Source organism: Triturus cristatus, chromosome 4_1 (assembly GCF_964204655.1).
Source record: "Triturus cristatus chromosome 4_1, aTriCri1.1, whole genome shotgun sequence".
In the NCBI taxonomy this organism is placed as follows: domain Eukaryota; kingdom Metazoa; phylum Chordata; class Amphibia; order Caudata; family Salamandridae; genus Triturus; species Triturus cristatus.
In genome coordinates, this window is record NC_140585.1 from 423832952 (window position 1) to 423851855 (window position 18904).

The 18904-nt window shown below is 43.4% G+C and overlaps 1 protein-coding gene across 2 annotated transcripts in view; it reads right to left on the minus strand.

The window, feature by feature from the left end:
• The window catches only part of CRY1 (cryptochrome circadian regulator 1), a 130060-nt gene that overhangs the window by 29960 nt on the left and 81196 nt on the right, over nt 1–18904 (minus strand). For both annotated transcript variants that reach the window (XM_085652551.1, XM_085652552.1), the window contains exon 11: nt 17397–17465. In XM_085652551.1, the coding sequence (XP_085508677.1) occupies nt 17397–17465 (69 nt within the window). The remainder of the gene's footprint in view (nt 1–17396; nt 17466–18904) is intronic.

Sequence of the window (18904 nt, forward strand, 5' to 3'; positions counted from 1 at the left end):
CTGAAGTCTTCTCAGTGAACAGAAAAGGCCACTCAGCATGTCAAACTGCTTCCAAAAGCAAGACATATTTGACATTGCTGATACATGTTATGTGACACCCCAGTATATATCATCACTCTTTCAGCTGCCTTTTTGCACATATACAGCTTTTTTGTTACTGGATTTCACAATATCCTCCGATTTATATCTTTGCTTCCTGCTTACTTTTTGTAATTGCTCTTCTCTCCATGTATATCTTTGATTCACTCTCTGCTGCAAGATCTTTCTTCACTTTCTACTTCTAAGAGCTAACTAAAATACATTTGTTTATCCTCTGGTTATTGTAAATAACTGAACCTTTTATAAATGGTTGAGGTCTATCTGAAATTAAATTTATTATGTTTATATCAATTGTTCAAATCCCATAGACCTGTGATTCACAGAGACCCAATGTGAACAATGGTTTGATTTCCCCATTTGAAGCAACATTTAGCATGTTTGAAAAATAAGCATTACAAGTAGATGAATGAAACCTTCACTAAATACTGTAAATCACTTGATGTAGATGACACTTTAAGGAATGATTCAGTAGTGCATATCATTATGGAAGATGCAAAATGTCTTCTATAAATCAGGAAAGAATGAATTTCTTTCTGCTGCAAACAAGAAAACAAGGTGGGTCAGGAAGTTGACATTCAAAAGGCTGAACTAAGATAATTTGCCCACTGAGTTCCATGGTTTGTTTGACTAGTCCTTGGTTCAACTACTGACAAATGGATTCCACAGCTTTTTTATCGGCTTAACTAAAACCAACTTCAATAGAACCCAGGTTGTTCCTCTCACACTATCCTGTCCTGATGAAGACCCACATTTAAGGTCCAAACTGGCCAACCCCTAGCTTTCAGCTCGAAACATCAACATAACATTACAGCCAGGATGGAATAGAGTATTCACTGAGAGGCAATAACGATTTAAGCTATTATCTCTATGGAGTGTAACAAAACTGTAATGACATAGGAAGATGTACAGACAGGCTTGACCCTAAATGAAATTTGAATATGCTTTGTTATCTTTTTATTTTTCTATGAATACCTTTTCTGAGCAACCTTTGTATTTAATTACTGTATATATATATATATAGTTGATTCCAAATATAGTTGGACTTTTTCGCATTTGATTGCAGTGTTTTGTGTGATGTGACCTTTTTATACTCTTCCCTCCGTTGGTTCTACATTTACCCCTCTCTTGTTGTGTGGGGGGGGGCATAGTTGTATTGCCTCAGGATATGTTAATTGAGTTAGCGTATCCTACTCATCTGTGAGGACCAATTGTTGCGTGTATTGTTCACATGATGCCAACACACACAATTGGTGGCACATGCTAAATGGTTGTTTACAAAAATTATATTTATTGGGTTGAACTAGTTAAACCCTCTAAACAGTACATTGCCATAGGCTATAAGGATTGTGATGATATTCTAAGAACAAGACCAAGCATTTATTCCAAGGGGTTAAATGACTTTTATGAGGGTTTGGAGAGTATTAAAAATGTCCAGACACTGATGACTGGATCTTTAATGTTTATAAACGATAGGGACTGGGCTGATTTCTTAGAACTGTGTTCAGATTTATCCTTTTTTCCACCCTCCCTACTTTCTTCTACTCCTTCCCCTATATTCTTTCTGAAGCAGTACAGTATTACCTGTGGTCTGTAACAGGACTATTTTTTTTTCTTGGAAAAGCATGCATAAAAAAACAATATAAAAAAGAAGAACGAAAATGCTGGAGAAAAGCACAATGTTTCATTTGGAGCAAAAATAAAGAATAGAACCCCACTGCATTTATTGTAACAGCCAGGCTCCATAACACTGTCTAGCTACAAGGCAATGGTAGTACAACATGTTTCATAAAGGAAAACCTTCAGAGAGGTAACACTCAAGCATAGTGGAGAATGAATGAGAGAAAGGAAAATTAGTCACTATTTCATGTTCGGAGAGAAGGATGAAGAGGTTTGGGAAGTCCCTACTGTAAGAAAGTGCAGTATTAACTGGGTCAATGGAATACCAACAGAAGTAATAAAGTCACTAACCTGTCAGGTCCAATAAAATGCTTCAACAATTTAAACCAGAGTTCAACATTTGGCAGCTATGGCACAGAGCACACAGGCTTAACATACAGAAAATGTGTAAAGCATTTAAAAGTACAAAAACACACCACAATAAAAATCCCACTCCACTTTATAAAAAGAGAATAAATCGAATATGCAAAATAACACCAAGATGACAAAAATCCAACAAGAGGTTAAAGAGATATGAATTTTTAAAGATTTAAAAGGAAAAAAAACAGAAAAAACAAAAGCCTAATGTAAGATGAGGACCAAGTTGCAATTTCAGGCTGACCGCTATGAGGGCGTGGGTTAGATACATCAAGGGGATTGCCCTGGTGAAAGTCTTGAAGCCAAAAAGTCAAACTCTTTTAAAGTCCCACTTCAGAAAGGTACTTTGTCACTTTCTTTTAGAAAAACATTGAAATTCTTCCCAGTCCCAAGGCAAACAAGCATTGGCATAGCCAATAGGTCTCGCCTTTGGGACCCCTGCTACCTTAGAGCCAAATTTCAGGGGGGGTGGGGGGGGGGGTAATTCTTCCAGCAGTAGGAAGAGTGGAGATGCAGGAGCTCTGAGAAGGGGTGACAAAACAACAAAGCCTGTTTAACAAGCAAATGGTCTTTTGAAGACCTGTGATGTACTTGGGTGCGGCTGCTGTGTGTGTGCCCGGGGCGGGAAGCTGTTTCAGCTCGGGCTGCCACACACTAGGAGGGAGGGGAGAGGCGGGGGGCTGAAGCCCTTTGAACCCAATGGGCGTTGCGCGCCTGACTGCACATGATACCGTTTTCTACAGGCTCAGGAAAAGCCAATTCGTCCAGCCTGAGACGCCATTGGAATGCACCTGCACGTGGAGAGGTACATTATCTGTGAAACTAAACAGCACCCCAAACACAAGACCGCTCACCGCTGAAGAAAGCCCTCCCGTATAAAGAGAAACATAGCACTGGCTAATACTGCCAAATACTTACGAATGTGGAAACAACAGTTAAATACTTGGCACGTACAGAGCATTGTCCAAACAGCAGGTCAGAAAATGATGCATTTATTCAAGACTTGATGCAAAATCACAACCCCTTACTCTCCTGTACTGGAACCTGATGAAGGGTCTTCTAGCCAGCAAAATGATGCCATTCCAGGTGAGTGCCTAGTTTGTCAGAGCCGTTCTCACAGCACTTTCACCTGTGGGCTTTCTTTATCATCTATAGCATGTGCCTACGCATCCATCACAGCTCAAGTGATGGAGCAGCAAAGTCTCTCAGGAAGACGTGCATTCCACCGGGTAAGAAGAACGCTGACGCGTGCACTCTTGACCGAGCTTGAAAGACATAAGCCTGGGCACATTTGTGCTTCCCTAACTTGTGTCTAAGTCACATCATATTCTATTCGCCCCAAATACACTTCAGTGAGTTTACTGGTTAGTATAGTTTGACAGGGGGAATTTGTTATTCTAAAACGAAGAGCTCTTTTAATTTCAAAAATATTTTATTGAATTGAGAAGAAAAGATCTAAAAGTGCAACAACTACAATCCATAAAATAATAACCAACCGCTTGTGAACCGAAAAATAAATGGAGAAGCACAAGGTTAACAGAGGCGAGAGAGCGCTTACTGACAGGGGGAGAAGGGAGAGGGGTAGTGACAGCAGACAGCAAGGGGGTAGAGGAGGCTTAATGAGCCATGACAGAAAGGCAGATGGCGGCTGGGGGCGTGCACGCTCACGTGCACTCAAGCTTTAGGCCACCAAAAGCCTCTGGTGGCACTTTTGAAAGCCACTTACAAAATGTCTCGAAGAGACAGCATGCGCTGTCTCAGGCGAGACCTAAAAATGACTTTGTCAATTTTGAGAAGAAAAATCCTCCCCGAGTGGGTCGTCACTGAAACTGTAGCCACTGCCATGGAACTGAAGGACACGTATCTGAAGCAGGTTGGTCTCACTGCGGCTCTGAAGCTTTGGTTGTTTCTCATTGAAAATGATTTAAGTCCCAAAGCTGAAAGGGGCTTAGTAGTTTTTCAGAGGTACAGGGATCTTGAGTGGGAGTGGGATAAAGATAAAATACAATCCATTGGTGTGGAACTGCCAGTCATATACAATGTCCAGTGGGTCCCAATGAAGCTCTGGAGGAAACAGTTTTCAAAGTTTCCCAACTTTCTTCCGATGTCCCAACATCTACAGGAGTTCACTTCCAAGGCCCCCAGAACCTCAATGGAGGCACTTAGAGACTCTCGGGATATCTGGTCAAGGCCAACAGCAGTGTTAAGTCCAGGTTCAGTTGCTACTGGTTAGCTAGGCACTTTAGGGAAAGGGCCTCTTGCAACTTGTTGTGCATCTCTAGCCATACAGGTCAGCCTACAAGCGTTTGGAGTCCATTTATTTGCACTGGGTACAAGTGGGAGCAGACCCAGCCCTTTAGGTTTATTGACAGGTTTCGAATAGCAGGTACAATCCTTCTTCGGTTCTTTGGCTGGTCTAGTGAGTGTTCCCAAGATGGTGCCTTGGGGTGCCACATTTATAGTAGGCAATAGCTAATGGGTGGGATAACTCCTGGGCACTCCCTAACCAATGAGGTAAATGTTCCCAGGGGCAATGCTACTTACTTTTTTAATACTTCCTGGCTGCCTTATTACAAACAGGCTCAAAATATCATGTGGCAGAAGTCTTCAGCCACACTAAACTTGGGCTCTATGAGCTGGTAGTCGGTATGGGAGGGCACTACAGAAATCATCAGTCTCCTCCCACTAATACTACAATCCAGTTTGAATCAGGCTCTGGACTCACAACAAAACAGGAGACAGAAGTCTAATAGAAAAAAAGCTGGGTCCTTCAGAAACCAGCCATTGGGTACGCAGGAATTGTGTTCTGGTACTGTTTGATATCTTTCAAGGGTGAGCAATTTTATATGTACCTGAAGCAGATCTGCTAGGCAGGATTTGACACTAGTGCTCCAAAGGGAAGGGCAGTACCCTAACCCTGGGGGGCTAGGAGAGCACAGAGGAGCCATCCCTGCCCATTAAGTAGACCTGTCAATCAAAGTGGTCTATTGTGTTGCTCCTGGGATAAATTTCCCACCTCATTAAGGTCAAGCACTTGACTGACAGCTGCTGGTGAGCTAATGCAGATTAGTCTCTAGGAGCTTCAGGCAGGAAAAGATAATTTTCTGTTATTTTTCCCTAAATATTTATTAAAAATCCAACTTTACCACTGAATTGGACATTCAATAAATAATAAAATGAGTGGTTGAATTATTTTTCTAGCTGATCCCAAACTTGAGATAGCAGAATTAATATTTTAATCAGTTTTCTCATTGAAGGGCTTTCCTTTGTGAAAATAGATTTTGAAACTTGGCATAGCAGAGACATGGTAACAGTAAAAGTCTACATGTCTCATTTTTAAAAACCAAGCACCCTACCTTGTGGTTTATAATGCCTAGATAGGAGTGACTCATTAATATTTAAAGGGGAGTATTTTCTCACAGTCCAATGGGTTATTTGAACGGGCTGCAGGTTTGAAGTGCAGCTGAGTGCTACACTGGTATGCTTGAATCCATGTTTGTCTTGTCACATTAGTGGATAGAAAAATAAGTGCTGCAGTACAAATGTTATATTTAACTTTCCAAGCCACAGGTGTAGTTTCTAGAGGACTGATAAATATGCCAGTCAGGAATGTGCCATGTTTTCATGTTTTAAGGGTTCTGAGCACATACACTGGTAACTGGTCAACAGTGCCCTAGTGTGCAGTTTAAAAAACAGCAATAACAGTAAGCACAAAATGGGGATGACCATGCAAAAAGTAGCATTTTCTCACAATTACCAACCTGAAGGTAAATAAAGATGGGGAAATATACTGTTAGTGTGGTCAAAATGCTCGGTTTCTACATAGCCAGGTTTATTTACAAAAAGGGGGTGACTCTTAATTTCATGTAAGAGGGACCTACTGCCATTTAGAAAAAAATAATGAACTGGTGAAGCCACAGAACAGGGTCCATCAAAGAAGTTCAGCATGTCTTGGAAAAAGAGAGGTTGAAAATTCTTCTAAAACACACACACAACTGAAAATAAATCAAAAGCTAAAAACAAAAATAACTAAAGTAATTAATCCGTATTACTCAGTTTGAGTAAAAAATAGATGAATATAGAGTAGACAAGAATGATTTGATTGAGTTGATTCAAACCTCGATGGGTTAATGAACTGTCAAAACACATAAAACTTCTACAAAGATATGGAGTGTGCCACAACGGTATGCCCCAATTGCTCTGTATTTAATACCTATCTTAGATTTAATACGTAAATATACCAAGCAGTGATTTTCATAAAAGACATGACAAATAAATCAGTAGTGATAATATGCTGTTAAACAATTCTAGAGTAATGGCCTTGTCAGCACTCTATTTCTAATAATACCACTTTCATATTACATGCACTCATACTACATATTAGGGTTTTCTTCTGATAGGCAAGAATGTTGAAAACTTGCCAGTGTATGTGATGAGCATATTTCTTAGTAGGCTGGACTAGAGGCATTCTCATAATCAAAATTCTGATATTATACACTTTTCTGAAAAAAACTGTCTAAATGTGCTCATGGCACTTACGTTTGGTAGCAGCTTGCTTCATGTGGTTCACACTTATGGAGTTCTCTAGTCGCTATACCTGTTTCGTGCTGTAGATTCTCTAGTCAACATGAAATGTTATTAAATGCTCTAGCAGCAATAGCTATCTGATATGTTAAGTGTAGTTTACAACAGATCACTGCATCTGAGTGCCCTACAGAACACACCAACGTCTAGAAGGATAGATCAGCACATTTCAGGAAGAAGTTATAATCTGTTGCAGCCTCTGTCTAGTTGCATGAACATGACAACATCTGGGATTAGAGATTTTCGAATGGGTAGCAAGTTTTATAATTTAAGCCATCTATTTGTTTTATCAAGTTCAAAGTATGCTTTATTCGAATTTCATTCATAAAAGCAGAAAAACAAAATCAATAGAAGACGAATACATACAACAGTTTTAAAACGAGATTAAATTTCAATCATTAGCAACAAAGTGCAAAGCACACTTCAAAAGAAATTTTTTGCCTCAAATATTTGATCCTATATTTATGTACTGTTCTATTTACAATGGTAAGAAAATAATAAGATACATAATTTAAAATAGTTAAAAAATGGCATACAGATAAAAATACAGGAATAAAACGTAACAGAGAATAGACAAATGGCTAGCAGTCTCTGTCATAAATAAGAGAGTAGTTAGGTAACTAGCAATCTCCTTCTAATTGACCACGCCCAACCTAAATACCTTGCGGTGGCTACTGAAACCCATGTCAAAGTGCTGGTGCATATAATGCGCAGAGCCACAGTGCTACTTTCTGTCCCAACATTTCTGCACATTGGGGACAACCAGATACGCCTTGGTACCGCATAGGGTTGGCAGGAAAATAAAAAATGACCGATGGTTTCTTTGGTAATACCACAAACAGGGCAGGTGTCACAAGATCCACCTTCCCACTTGGCTGTCAAAAATTTGATGGGAAGTGCACCTGCTCGGAGTTGGAAGAGAAGCTTCCTTTCACCTGGCCTGGTTATAGTATCCCAGTAAGATTCTAAACAGGGATACATTTTAGCCTCCAAAAATTCACCAGACATTGAGCCAGCACTGGAGCTTCTCCAGTGTCGGGACGCAACCATCTCCCAGTAGGTGCTCTTTAAAATACTTTTAGATGGAAAGATTGCTCTCGTCGGGTCTTCCCAAAGTGAACACATACCAAGGTCGATCAAGGATGTCTTTAGTGATTTCAGCCATCCAATTTTGTGGTATACATCAGATCTTATGATATCTAAAAATCCCTCGGCGTAATGATGAAGCACAGGAGTGGTCCATAGCCTATGCCAATAAATAATCGGGCCAAGCTTAACTAAATCTGTAACTGCTCTTCTACCCAAGTCATATTTTAGGGGCAACAATGGGGTGCTTTTAGGTACACCAGTTATAGCCCTGAGAAATTTATTCTCCGAGGATTGAAGTGCAGCCACCTTTTCAAAACCCCAAAGCTCGGCGCCGTAAAGCGCAGAGCCAATAGCCTTTGCTTCATAAATCTGCAGGGCGGGTTTAACAGGTTTAGTTAAAGATTTTCTGTGCTCTGTAGAGATAGCACCTGACAATTGCCTATGCCTAAGTGTTGCAAGATCAATATGATGCCGCCAACTCTTCTCTTTAGATATGTGTATACCTAGGTATGTAAAAGTTTTCACTACCTCTAGCGGGCGGTTATTCAAAGTAATTTGGGATTTGAAACTACGATGGGGGTTAAAAATCATAAGTTTAGTTTTGGCTGTATTAACCTCTAAGCCATACTCCCCACAGAATTGATCGAAAATAGACAAGGCATGCTGTAAACCGCTAGGGGTTTTCGATAGGATGAGCGTGTCATCCGCAAACATTAAAATGGGGATTTTAATCCCTGCTAAAAAAGGGGCATCCACTTGTGCTGAGAGCATCCGGCCTACAACATCGTTAATGTACAGTGTAAAAAGCACGGGAGCCATTGAACATCCCTGGCGAACTCCCCTTTCAACAGGAAAGTCCGCAGTTACCGAACCCATCCCCCCCCACTGAATTCTGGCGTAATTAGATTCGTGGAGTCTCATTATGAGGGATAATAGTTCGTTTGGGAGTCCCTGCTTCTTGAGGACCGACCATAGCATGGAACGAGGGACAAGATCAAAGGCGGCCCTCAAATCGACAAAAGCCGCATACAAGCTTCCCTCGCCCAGCACTACGGTCTTCCACTGTAGCAATGTAAATCGGAAGACCTGGTCCACCGTGCTAGTGGAGCGACGAAAGCCTGCCTGAAAGGGTGAAAGAGCATTAAACTCCTCCGCCCAGTCCAGGAGCCTGTTAACGATCACACGCCCCACAACTTTTTGAATAGTATCTATAAGGCTTATTGGCCTATAGTTACCCGGCTGGGACCGGTCGCCTTTTTTAAAAATGGGTATAATTACTGCGCCCTGCCTGGATGTAGGTACCGATGCACCCTGAGCAATAGCATTCAGGAGAAGATAAATGTACTTGCTCCAGCGTTCTTTATCATTAATAAATAAGTCCGCTGGCACTCCATCAAGACCAGGAGCACGTCCACTGGCCACTGAGCCAAGGGCCGTCGTAATTTCAGAGATGCTAAAGAGAGTTTCCTGGATTTGTTCTACTCTAAGTTCTGGGCCCGAACTAGAACTGTTTGGGTCAGCATACTGTGCTCTGAAAAATGTTACCCATTCTTCTTCAGGCACATTATTGTACGGGGTCTCTGGGAAACCAGATTTTTCCCACCTAACAATGTGCCAAAACAACCGGGAATCCCGTTTGTTGCTTGCTACCCTTAGCTCAGACCAATGGTGCTCGTCCCATGCTTTCTTAGCCTTGGATATGCTAATTTTATAATCCCTTCTAGCTATTTGGATTACAGAGGATTGGCCGCCCTTAATGGCGTTACCCAAGGTTAGACGTGCATTTCTACACTGTTTGTTGTACCACTTGTTAGGCTTTGGGGCTCTAACTCCATTGTTTTTTACCGGTTTCAGAAAGTAATCTTTGATTGTGCAGAAGAGGGTATTATGTATTCCTTCTACCTTGTCTAAACCAGTATCACGTGAGTTAGAATGCTCAATTGCCAATATTGCTTGATCAACCTGGTCAGAAATTTCAGCAATAGCTTGGTGATTGGTTGCTATCTTTTCCCACTTTAATCTGCGCAGGTCATTAGTCAGAACGGTCAGGGGAGGAACCAACTCAGAGGAGCCATTGGGCTGGTTGGTATGGGACCACCATTTATGTATTGTACACAAGGGATTGTGATCACTCTCAATTCTCCCGACAACCTCCATGTCGCATATTGAGGACCACAATCCAAGGCTACACAAAACATAGTCAATTCTACTATTATGGCGCCCATTATCAAATGTACTGGCACCGTTCCTGTCGCTACTGGTCCTTCCATTCAGAGCTCTTAAGCCCTTCTCATAACAAAGGGAATTTAGGGCAATGACATCGTTGGTCCAGCGGACAACCGCATTGAGCTCTAATTTGGGGACTCCCCATTGACAATCCTCTTCCTCCCCGAAAAGATCGTCTTCATTGACTAATGGCTCGAATGTTCTATTAAATCGCCCGCGATGACAATGTTGTTATTTAAAGAGTGGGTATCAAGAAGGCAGCTCAAGGCTGCTAATGTCTCTGACCTCCCCCCCTATTACTCCGAACATAGATGTTATAAATATCCAACATACCTAGTTTTCCTAGGTTCACTTTAATTAGTTGGATATCTCGATTATTAGTTTCCACAACTTTAATGGATAGTTTTAGATTCTGGCGGACCCATATAGTTAAACCCCCCATTGGCCTCCCCCTGGGTCCTTTTAGTGCAGGTACCGAATAATTCAAATATCCCTGTACAAAAGATGGTTCACACAACCAAGTCTTCTGGAATATGCACAAATCAAAACTGTTGACAAAAGATATCCAATCCTCAGAATCCAATTTAGAGGACAATCCAGCTATATTCCAGGAGAGTAGGTTCCCCGTAGTAGCCTTGGTACCAGCCAAGCCATCAACAGATGGTAAAAAATCTGGGGCAGGGAAATAACCATTGCAGGTATCTGTGCTTGCTTGTGATACCGGCTTTCTTAGATCACTTGGGGCTAAAAATATATCAGAAGATGGTTTTCCAAGGACCAAGGAGGAAGCCTTAGGGCTATTAAGTCAGTCCACGTCTTCGAGGTTTGCTAGTACCTCATATCGATTTCTGAGCGGAATAGGAGGGTTGGATTGATTAAAAAGTGGAGCCCCAAAATTATTATTGGGGACTATCTGAGTTCTGGGATAAAAATAGGTTAATTCCCAAGTAGTGATAAAAGACCTCGTATAATTAGTATGCCAATTGAGGATATGGCTGACAGCTCTAGGGTCCCTAAAATTGATTAAAATGATGTCCCCATCTATATTTTTTTGTGTATTTCCCAGCCAGGATAAGCGACGAACATGTAAAATTTCCCCGTTGATATATGAGGGAAGAGGGCGGTTCTGGCCAAGCCAGTGGATCACCTTGTTTTTTAACTGCAAATCTCCCTCTGTTGTGCCATCTTTTAAAGTAGGAACCCCCGCAAGGACAACCACAAGAGGGACAGCTTCTGGTGGCAGGTTAATAAAAGAAGGTCCACGTGGTTTAGAGGTAGGAACTAACTTATAATCTTTCCTATCACTCGTTAGGCCTGTTTGTGACAGAACATTATCTCCCAAGCAATCAATGGTGTTATTTGGAATAATGGGTTGCATTAGGTTGGAAGTTGTAATTCCACCCGCATTAGTGCAGGTTACCTTGCTAGTACTCGGGTGGGTTTGGGAATTAATCTCCAGAGGAGGAGCAATATAAAATGGTTCAGCAGGACCTGGACCAGCAGAAGGCGCTGTGTTTGATTTACGAGAAACCGCGGCTGATTCCATTTTGCTATTCATTAGAAGTTCCACTTTCTCCAGCCTTTTTTCAATTGTTTTTAAACTCTCAACAACGGGTACCAACAGAGATTTCAATAGCTGATCTATATTACCCATTAACTCTATGACATTTATGTCACTTAACAGACAGGATGTTGACCTGCCAGGAGAAGATGTACTAGCTATATGGTGTGTAGGACCTTTATCGGTAAGTGCCGCACCAGAGTTGCAGCTGAGTTTTATTTTCTTTTTATTCCTTAACAAATTAGAGTCTATCTTTCTCTGTTTATTAGGCACTGGGCCCGTGGATTTAAATTGCCTAGATGGGTTGACCTTGTGGGTTGGAGACTTGCTAGCTTGTAATAATGACCTATTAGAAACAACTGGCTCGTCAGTTTGGCTAGGGAGTGTAGTTAAAACTATAGGGGATAAATCAATCAGTGTCTCAGCAGAATGTACATTTTGAGACAGTACGACAGAATCATTATTACCAGAAGGGAGTGGAGTCTCTTTAAAGGAGAGACCACTCACATCTGGGGAGGTTACCACATGCTGAGGGGTCGTGGGTGGAGGCGTACTTTTAATCAGTTCAATAGAATTACGACGCCTCGCTCTTAAATCTGCGAGCGTAGCTTCACGATCTGAATTCAAGGTGACTTTAAATAGATAACTGTCGAGAGTACCTCTATTAGCACAATCAGCCATATCGATATAACTTAGTATCGTACACCACTATAAAATAAATACTACGACAATGAAAGGGTATGAACACAACCCAGCAGTAAGAGACAAACCAGAATACTTTAGGAACAGTACGATGGAAAGTCAAGAGGGTGAGCCCGGCCCGGCCTCCTTCGGCTCCTGAGGGCTACAGAGGGCCCGCCCTTTGCCCGGGCTTAGCCCGGCGTCGCCCGCGCGCGTCCCGCGTCGCGGAGGTAGCCTCTGCCTTTTCTGCGCCTCCGGGCGCGAACACAAGCGGAAGTGGCCGCAAAGCAGCCTGGGAGCTGTAGTCTCCCCCAGTCACAGGCGCGATAGCGTTGAGCGCCGACAGAGGAGACACACAGCGTTTGCACCCCAGGAGCAGCGGGACAGCAGGACGTCCACCAACAGGACCGCAGGTAAGTGTAGCAGCAAAGGATTTTACACCCCCGCTCCACCGAGGGAGCCTCTGCCTTTTCTGCGCCTCCGGGCGCGAACACAAGCGGAAGTGGCCGCAAAGCAGCCTGGGAGCTGTAATCTCCCCCAGTCACAGGCGCGATAGCGTTGAGCGCCGACAGAGGAGACACACAGCGTTTGCACCCCAGGAGCAGCGGGACAGCAGGACGTCCACCAACAGGACCGCAGGTAAGTGTAGCAGCAAAGGATTTTGCACCCCCGCTCCACCGAGGGAGCCTCTGCCTTTTCTGCGCCTCCGGGCGCGAACACAAGCGGAAGTGGCCGCAAAGCAGCCTGGGAGCTGTAGTCTCCCCCAGTCACAGGTGCGATAGCGTTGAGCGCCGACAGAGGAGACACACAGCGTTTGCACCCCAGGAGCAGCGGGACAGCAGGACGTCCACCAACAGGACCGCAGGTAAGTGTTGCAGCAAAGGATTTTGCACCCCCGCTCCACCGAGGGAGCCTCTGCCTTTTCTGCGCCTCCGGGCGCGAACACAAGCGGAAGTGGCCGCAAAGCAGCCTGGGAGCTGTAGTCTCCCCAGTCACAGGCGCGATAGCGTTGAGCGCCGACAGAGGAGACACACAGCGTTTGCACCCCAGGAGCAGCGGGACAGCAGGACGTCCACCAACAGGACCGCAGGTAAGTGTAGCAGCAAATGATTTTGCACCCCCGCTCCACCGAGGGAGCCTCTGCCTTTTCTGCGCCTCCGGGCGGGACAGCAGGACGTCCACCAACAGGACCGCAGGTAAGTGTAGCAGCAAAGGATTTTGCACCCCCCTTATCTATCCTGCCCTCTCCTATTCGACGGTGCACAAGGACACATGAAGGTCGAGGCTCCAGTGTGTATGGCTTTCTCTATGGAACGATCAGATCCACAGATGTCAAATACCTTGCCCCTCTAGCAGGAGGCCTGTGGGCATCAGGATGCTGAGGCAACACCCGTGCGCCTCTTTCTTCCTCCAGAGGGGCACTTTGTGCTTGGTACTCATATACAGAACATCGCACCTCCAGCCCCACCAGAAGTGATCAGCGAGGCTTTACAACAGATCACTGCATCTGAGTGCCCTACAGAACACACCAACGTCTAGAAGGATAGATCAGCACATTTCAGGAAGAAGTTATAATCTGTTGCAGCCTCTGTCTAGTTGCATGAACATGACAACATCTGGGATTAGAGATTTTCGAATGGGTAGCAAGTTTTATAATTTAAACCATCTATTTTTTTTATGTCCTGCTACAACTTGGTTTCAGCTTTCACGAAATGTCAAAGCCATATTTAATTGTTTTTAATCACTGAAGTCTTCCAATGTTATCCTCGGTTTGCCTTGTCACTGCCATGACATTAAGAGACTGTGCACTATTCCAGTGGTATTAGTTTAAAAAAAAATATTTCCATGCAACAATATGATTGATGTGTAAGATTTGAGGGCAGCCGGAAGGCACTGGACATCAACTGTGTCAACTGTGGTCTTTCAACTGGGGTGTTTCTAGCGCTTGACTCTCACAGTAGCCAGGCAGAGCCATCCAAGCTTGCTAAGGCACGTGCTGTGGGCTAGAAACTATCCCACAAACAACAAAAATACTTTAATACTACATAACTAAATACACCCTAATCCCTAAAACCAAAATACTCCAAAAAATGCCTATTGTAAATCATTGAGGGTATGGAACTCTAAAAAGACTGCCTAATGACTTTGTCAGATGGATGCTTAAAAATGTATGATCTGTGAAAAGTGGACAACTGCTTATCAGTAGGAGTGGCACGAAACGCAATGGAGTCAATCACGGGGAACACGACTGCTTATCAGTAGGAGTGGCACGAAACGCAATGGATTCAATGACAGGGAACACGACTGCTTATCAGTAGGAGTGGCACGAAACGCAATGGATTCAATCATGGGGAACACGACTGCTTATCAGTAGGAGTGGCACGAAATGCAATGGATTCAATCACGGGGAACACGACTGCTTATCAGTAGGAGTGGCACGAAACGCAATGGATTCAATCACAGGGAACACGACTGCTTATCAGTAGGAGTGGCACGAAACACAATGGATTCAATCACAGGGAACATGACTGCTTATCAGTAGGAGTGACACAAAACGCAATGGAGTCAATCACAGGGAACACGACTGCTTATCACTAGGAGTGACACAAAGCGCAATGGATTCAATCACAGGGCACACAACTGCTTATCACTAGGAGTGACACATAATACAATGGATTCAATCACAGGGTACACAACTGCTTATCACTAGGAGTGATTTAAAACCAAGCCAAGGCCGAGATCACTATTCCTCCAGAGATACACACAGTGACACCTTTTCCTCCCCATCCAGAGTCCTTATGGGGAGACTCACCATTACTCCTGGTTGTTCCCCCACACTCCTCATGCTTTTTGTGGAGCCCATTCCCTTTTGCCATTTTCCAGGTGAGACCTTCCACCAAGTATTTGCCACTCGTCTTACAATAAAGCCTTCATGAGCCTGGCATTTCACAAGAGTACACAGACTGAGCTTTCGGGACATATAATGCTATTGGAAACTTCATATCTAATCGACAACAGATTGGGGCTTTTGTGTAAGATGTTTTTGCTTGTGAGTGACCTTAAAGAACTAATTTGAATCGGCATAGGTGAAAGTCAGTCACTTGACGTGCATAATGCCAGTGCATCTCTACATGACTTAAAAGTGTGCTGTGACTGAGGCCACTTTTTCAAACACGTGCTAAGTGGTGCTTTTCCAGATGCACACTGGCAGATTTGTAGCTACACATGCCCCTCTAAAATGCAATCTGCACATTTTTTGATGGGCAAATATCTACATTTAAAAATGTATTTCTGTAAATCCGGCCCATTGAATCACGATTTCTGAACATGAACCTAGCATTAAATTTTACTGTTAACGAACAAGTCTAGTAACGTATATGGTGGGTTTAAATGTATTTAAGGGGCTACTGCAATGAGTTTAAAACACAATAACACAGTCCCACCTGACCTCCCAGCATCACATAAGGGAATTACGTGATGTGTGGGGGAAGAAACGAATGATAAACAACCCTTTTCAAAGGCCCACTGCTCAAGAGGTCCCTGTCCGTCCCGGCTGCCATCAAGTGGGATTAGGGGACCCTTGATGAGTGGTAAGCCGAGGGGGATGCTGTGAGCACGCCGAGGGCCGGAAGGCGTCTTGGTCAGAAAATGCAAAAGTTAGAATCACCTCCGTGAAAAAATATTGCATGTTAACTTGATTTCAACAGGAACGGCACTGGAGTAAACATGTGGCACTGCTGGGTCTGTGGGAGAATGGTGACACTGGAGGAGATGTCAAAATGGATTCCTTGTTCTGATGAGAACTTTGATTCTGGTTTGTGGTGGAAGGGAGGGAGACAAGAGATGAGTGGAGTGTGGAAAGCTAGAGCCAGAAGTTAGCCAAGCACGGAAATTGGACAGAGACAGTGCACAGAATGTGGCCAAAAGATGTCTAGAGATGAGAATGTGCCGGAACCTCAGGAAGAGCAGAGCCTGTACAGCAGTGGCTGGCGCAGAGGAAACACAACTTGGCGGAAAGAGGATAAAAGGAATGAAAGGAGAAAAGTGACTTAAATGCACTTTGGTAAGAATAGCAAGTTTGCGCATGGAAGATACAACATCATTTGAACATCAACAGAAAAGAGCAATATTTATAAATCTACACAGTGGTTGGACAGGCCACTCTGAATCAGACCCAAATTGTGACTATATCCTCAACCCGATGGAAGGCAGAAGTACAAAAATCAGGGTTCCCTACTGTTGTGCATCTGTAGATGTGTACCTACGGGGCGCCGTTCAACATACATAAGTGCACGGGCAGAGGGCAGGATGCCAGTGTGGTGGGAAGTCCATTCAGCACATCTGAATTGGGGGATGTGGGGCCATTCATCCTAAAAAAGGTCTCTATTGACTCACATCGCCAAACTACTTAACATTAAAACCACGCGGTCATCCGGGGGACCCACTGCTCTAATGGACACAAAGTCAAATGTACCTGAGGCGACCCACATTAAATCAGCAGCCGGGAATAAACATGGTCTTTTCACTCAGCAGCATTACTTTCTAATGCAACCATGTTATCAGACGCTGTCAATTAAATTTATTTCACTTCAATCTTTTAGGCGGTTAGAGTTGGAAACAAACACCTGGAGTTTTGAAATGTCACTCCCGCTGTTGTGAATGTGAGCCTGAAACGCGCCCTGGAAGGCAACTGAGACCCAAGAGTTTTAAAGAGCAATTCAGAAAATGTCCCTGTAAAACACTTACAAATCCTGCTGTTGTAGAAAGGGTCAGACTATAAAAGAACACAAAGGTCTCATTACGAGTCCGCAGGAAAATGGTCCAGTACTTGCACAGTTGGGGTGGACGACCCACGAGCTGGACTCGGAGGGTCCGCAACGAAATGATGAGTTACCGGGATCTGGGAGTCAGAGAAAACGGATCGTCGTATTTTTGAGGATCGTTTAATGCTGATGGAGCCAGTAACAATTGTTTCCGGTAGTTAATGTCCCCGTTTGAATTAAGTGGCCAATCATAGTCACTGCCTCATTGTCACCAACTGACAAACAAAAGAATGTCGACTCTCGGTCAAAGAGCAAAATATATTACAGGTTGTAACCTGTGAAATAAAGCCAGCCATTACCTGGTAGTAAGTTAGCCTGATGACTGTCTCCGTAGGCATAATGTAGTATACCGCTCCCTTGACCATAACCTAGAAGAAAAAGAGTTGCACATTATATCTTATATGTTTAACTAGTTGATAAACTTTATTTAGGAAGCATTGTATTGAACGAACAATGCATTTAGCAGCAAATGTATTTACTAATGCAACTACAGTGTGATCATATGACATCGCTCATTACACAATCGTCAGAATTGCTGTTACAAACTGTGATCAGTTCACCACTCAGCCACTGGTGAGTGCCTTTTACACATGAAGGTCACTAGGGTGTAGTGAGCAAGGTCGCAAAGAAAGAGCAGAAATGTCACTAGAGCCTCCATTTGACTTTGGAGTAAATAATCATCTATTTTGGATGTATACTTGGAAAGACCTCTTATTGATTTGAGATAGGGCTTCGGACCTAAGGCCGGTAAGCATAGACCACTAGGAGTGAGGGCGGCTTGGACTGCGGCAGGAATTTCCCATTTGGGCGAACTTGTGAACCCCAATCTTGCAAACGCGGTACTGGGTTCAGTCGTCATAAAGTGGTGTGTCCATTTCAATGCAGAAACAGAACACAAAGACCTTCGAATTATTTTGAGACACATAATATCTGCAGAGCATTACAACCTCTATACATCTTTAGTATACTTTAATCAAAACCTTAAACTACATGGTGATGCAAAGGCATAATCAGCAGGGGGAAAAGAGAAGCACCCTTCCTGCCCTCCCTACCATCAACCGGAATCCCAATAAACAAGCAAGCAATCCAAGAAGGGTATTCACTGCAAAACCAATAAACCTAGGTTGCAACCATACTATGAGACAGCCAAGATGCAGTTAGCATGATCCCATCAGAGTCTATGGAAGGTATGCTATCCGCCCACTCCCTGCCCCACATTACTACCATGAAGAAGGGTTGAACTAAGAAACAAGGGAGGGGAAACAGGGCTGACAATGTCCAAGATGGGAGGTGTACAGACGGTACAGAGCACTCGATGTTCCCAATTAGTCTGCTAGAAATAATCTCGTTCAGGTGTTAAGAAGAGATGCATTATTGCCTCTTTGAAGAGAAGCAAACCTGAAACTCTCGCCATGGATACATAGGAAAGCCCCAAGCAGAGGATACAAACACGTCATGATCATTATTTGTCACCAGTTCACAGAATTTGCTGCTGCTAAATTAATGTCTAACATCCAACAGAGATGATCGAATCTCAAAGCCAAAGCCGAGCACATGGAACATTACAAATCACTGTCAACCTACTGCACGACTTCATAGACCAAATGTTACAACTGCTCTAATGAACTTTCTGAAATGTAAACATCGTATTGAACATCGCTTTATCAAGCCTATATAAAGCATTCTACAACTTCCATGTTGTTACTCACTACTCTCCTTTCACATGCCTTACTGATGTATAGACGCCTTGAACAAGTAAAAGAGACGAAATGTGTGACAGCTGTTTCCACATCCACCATGGCTATCT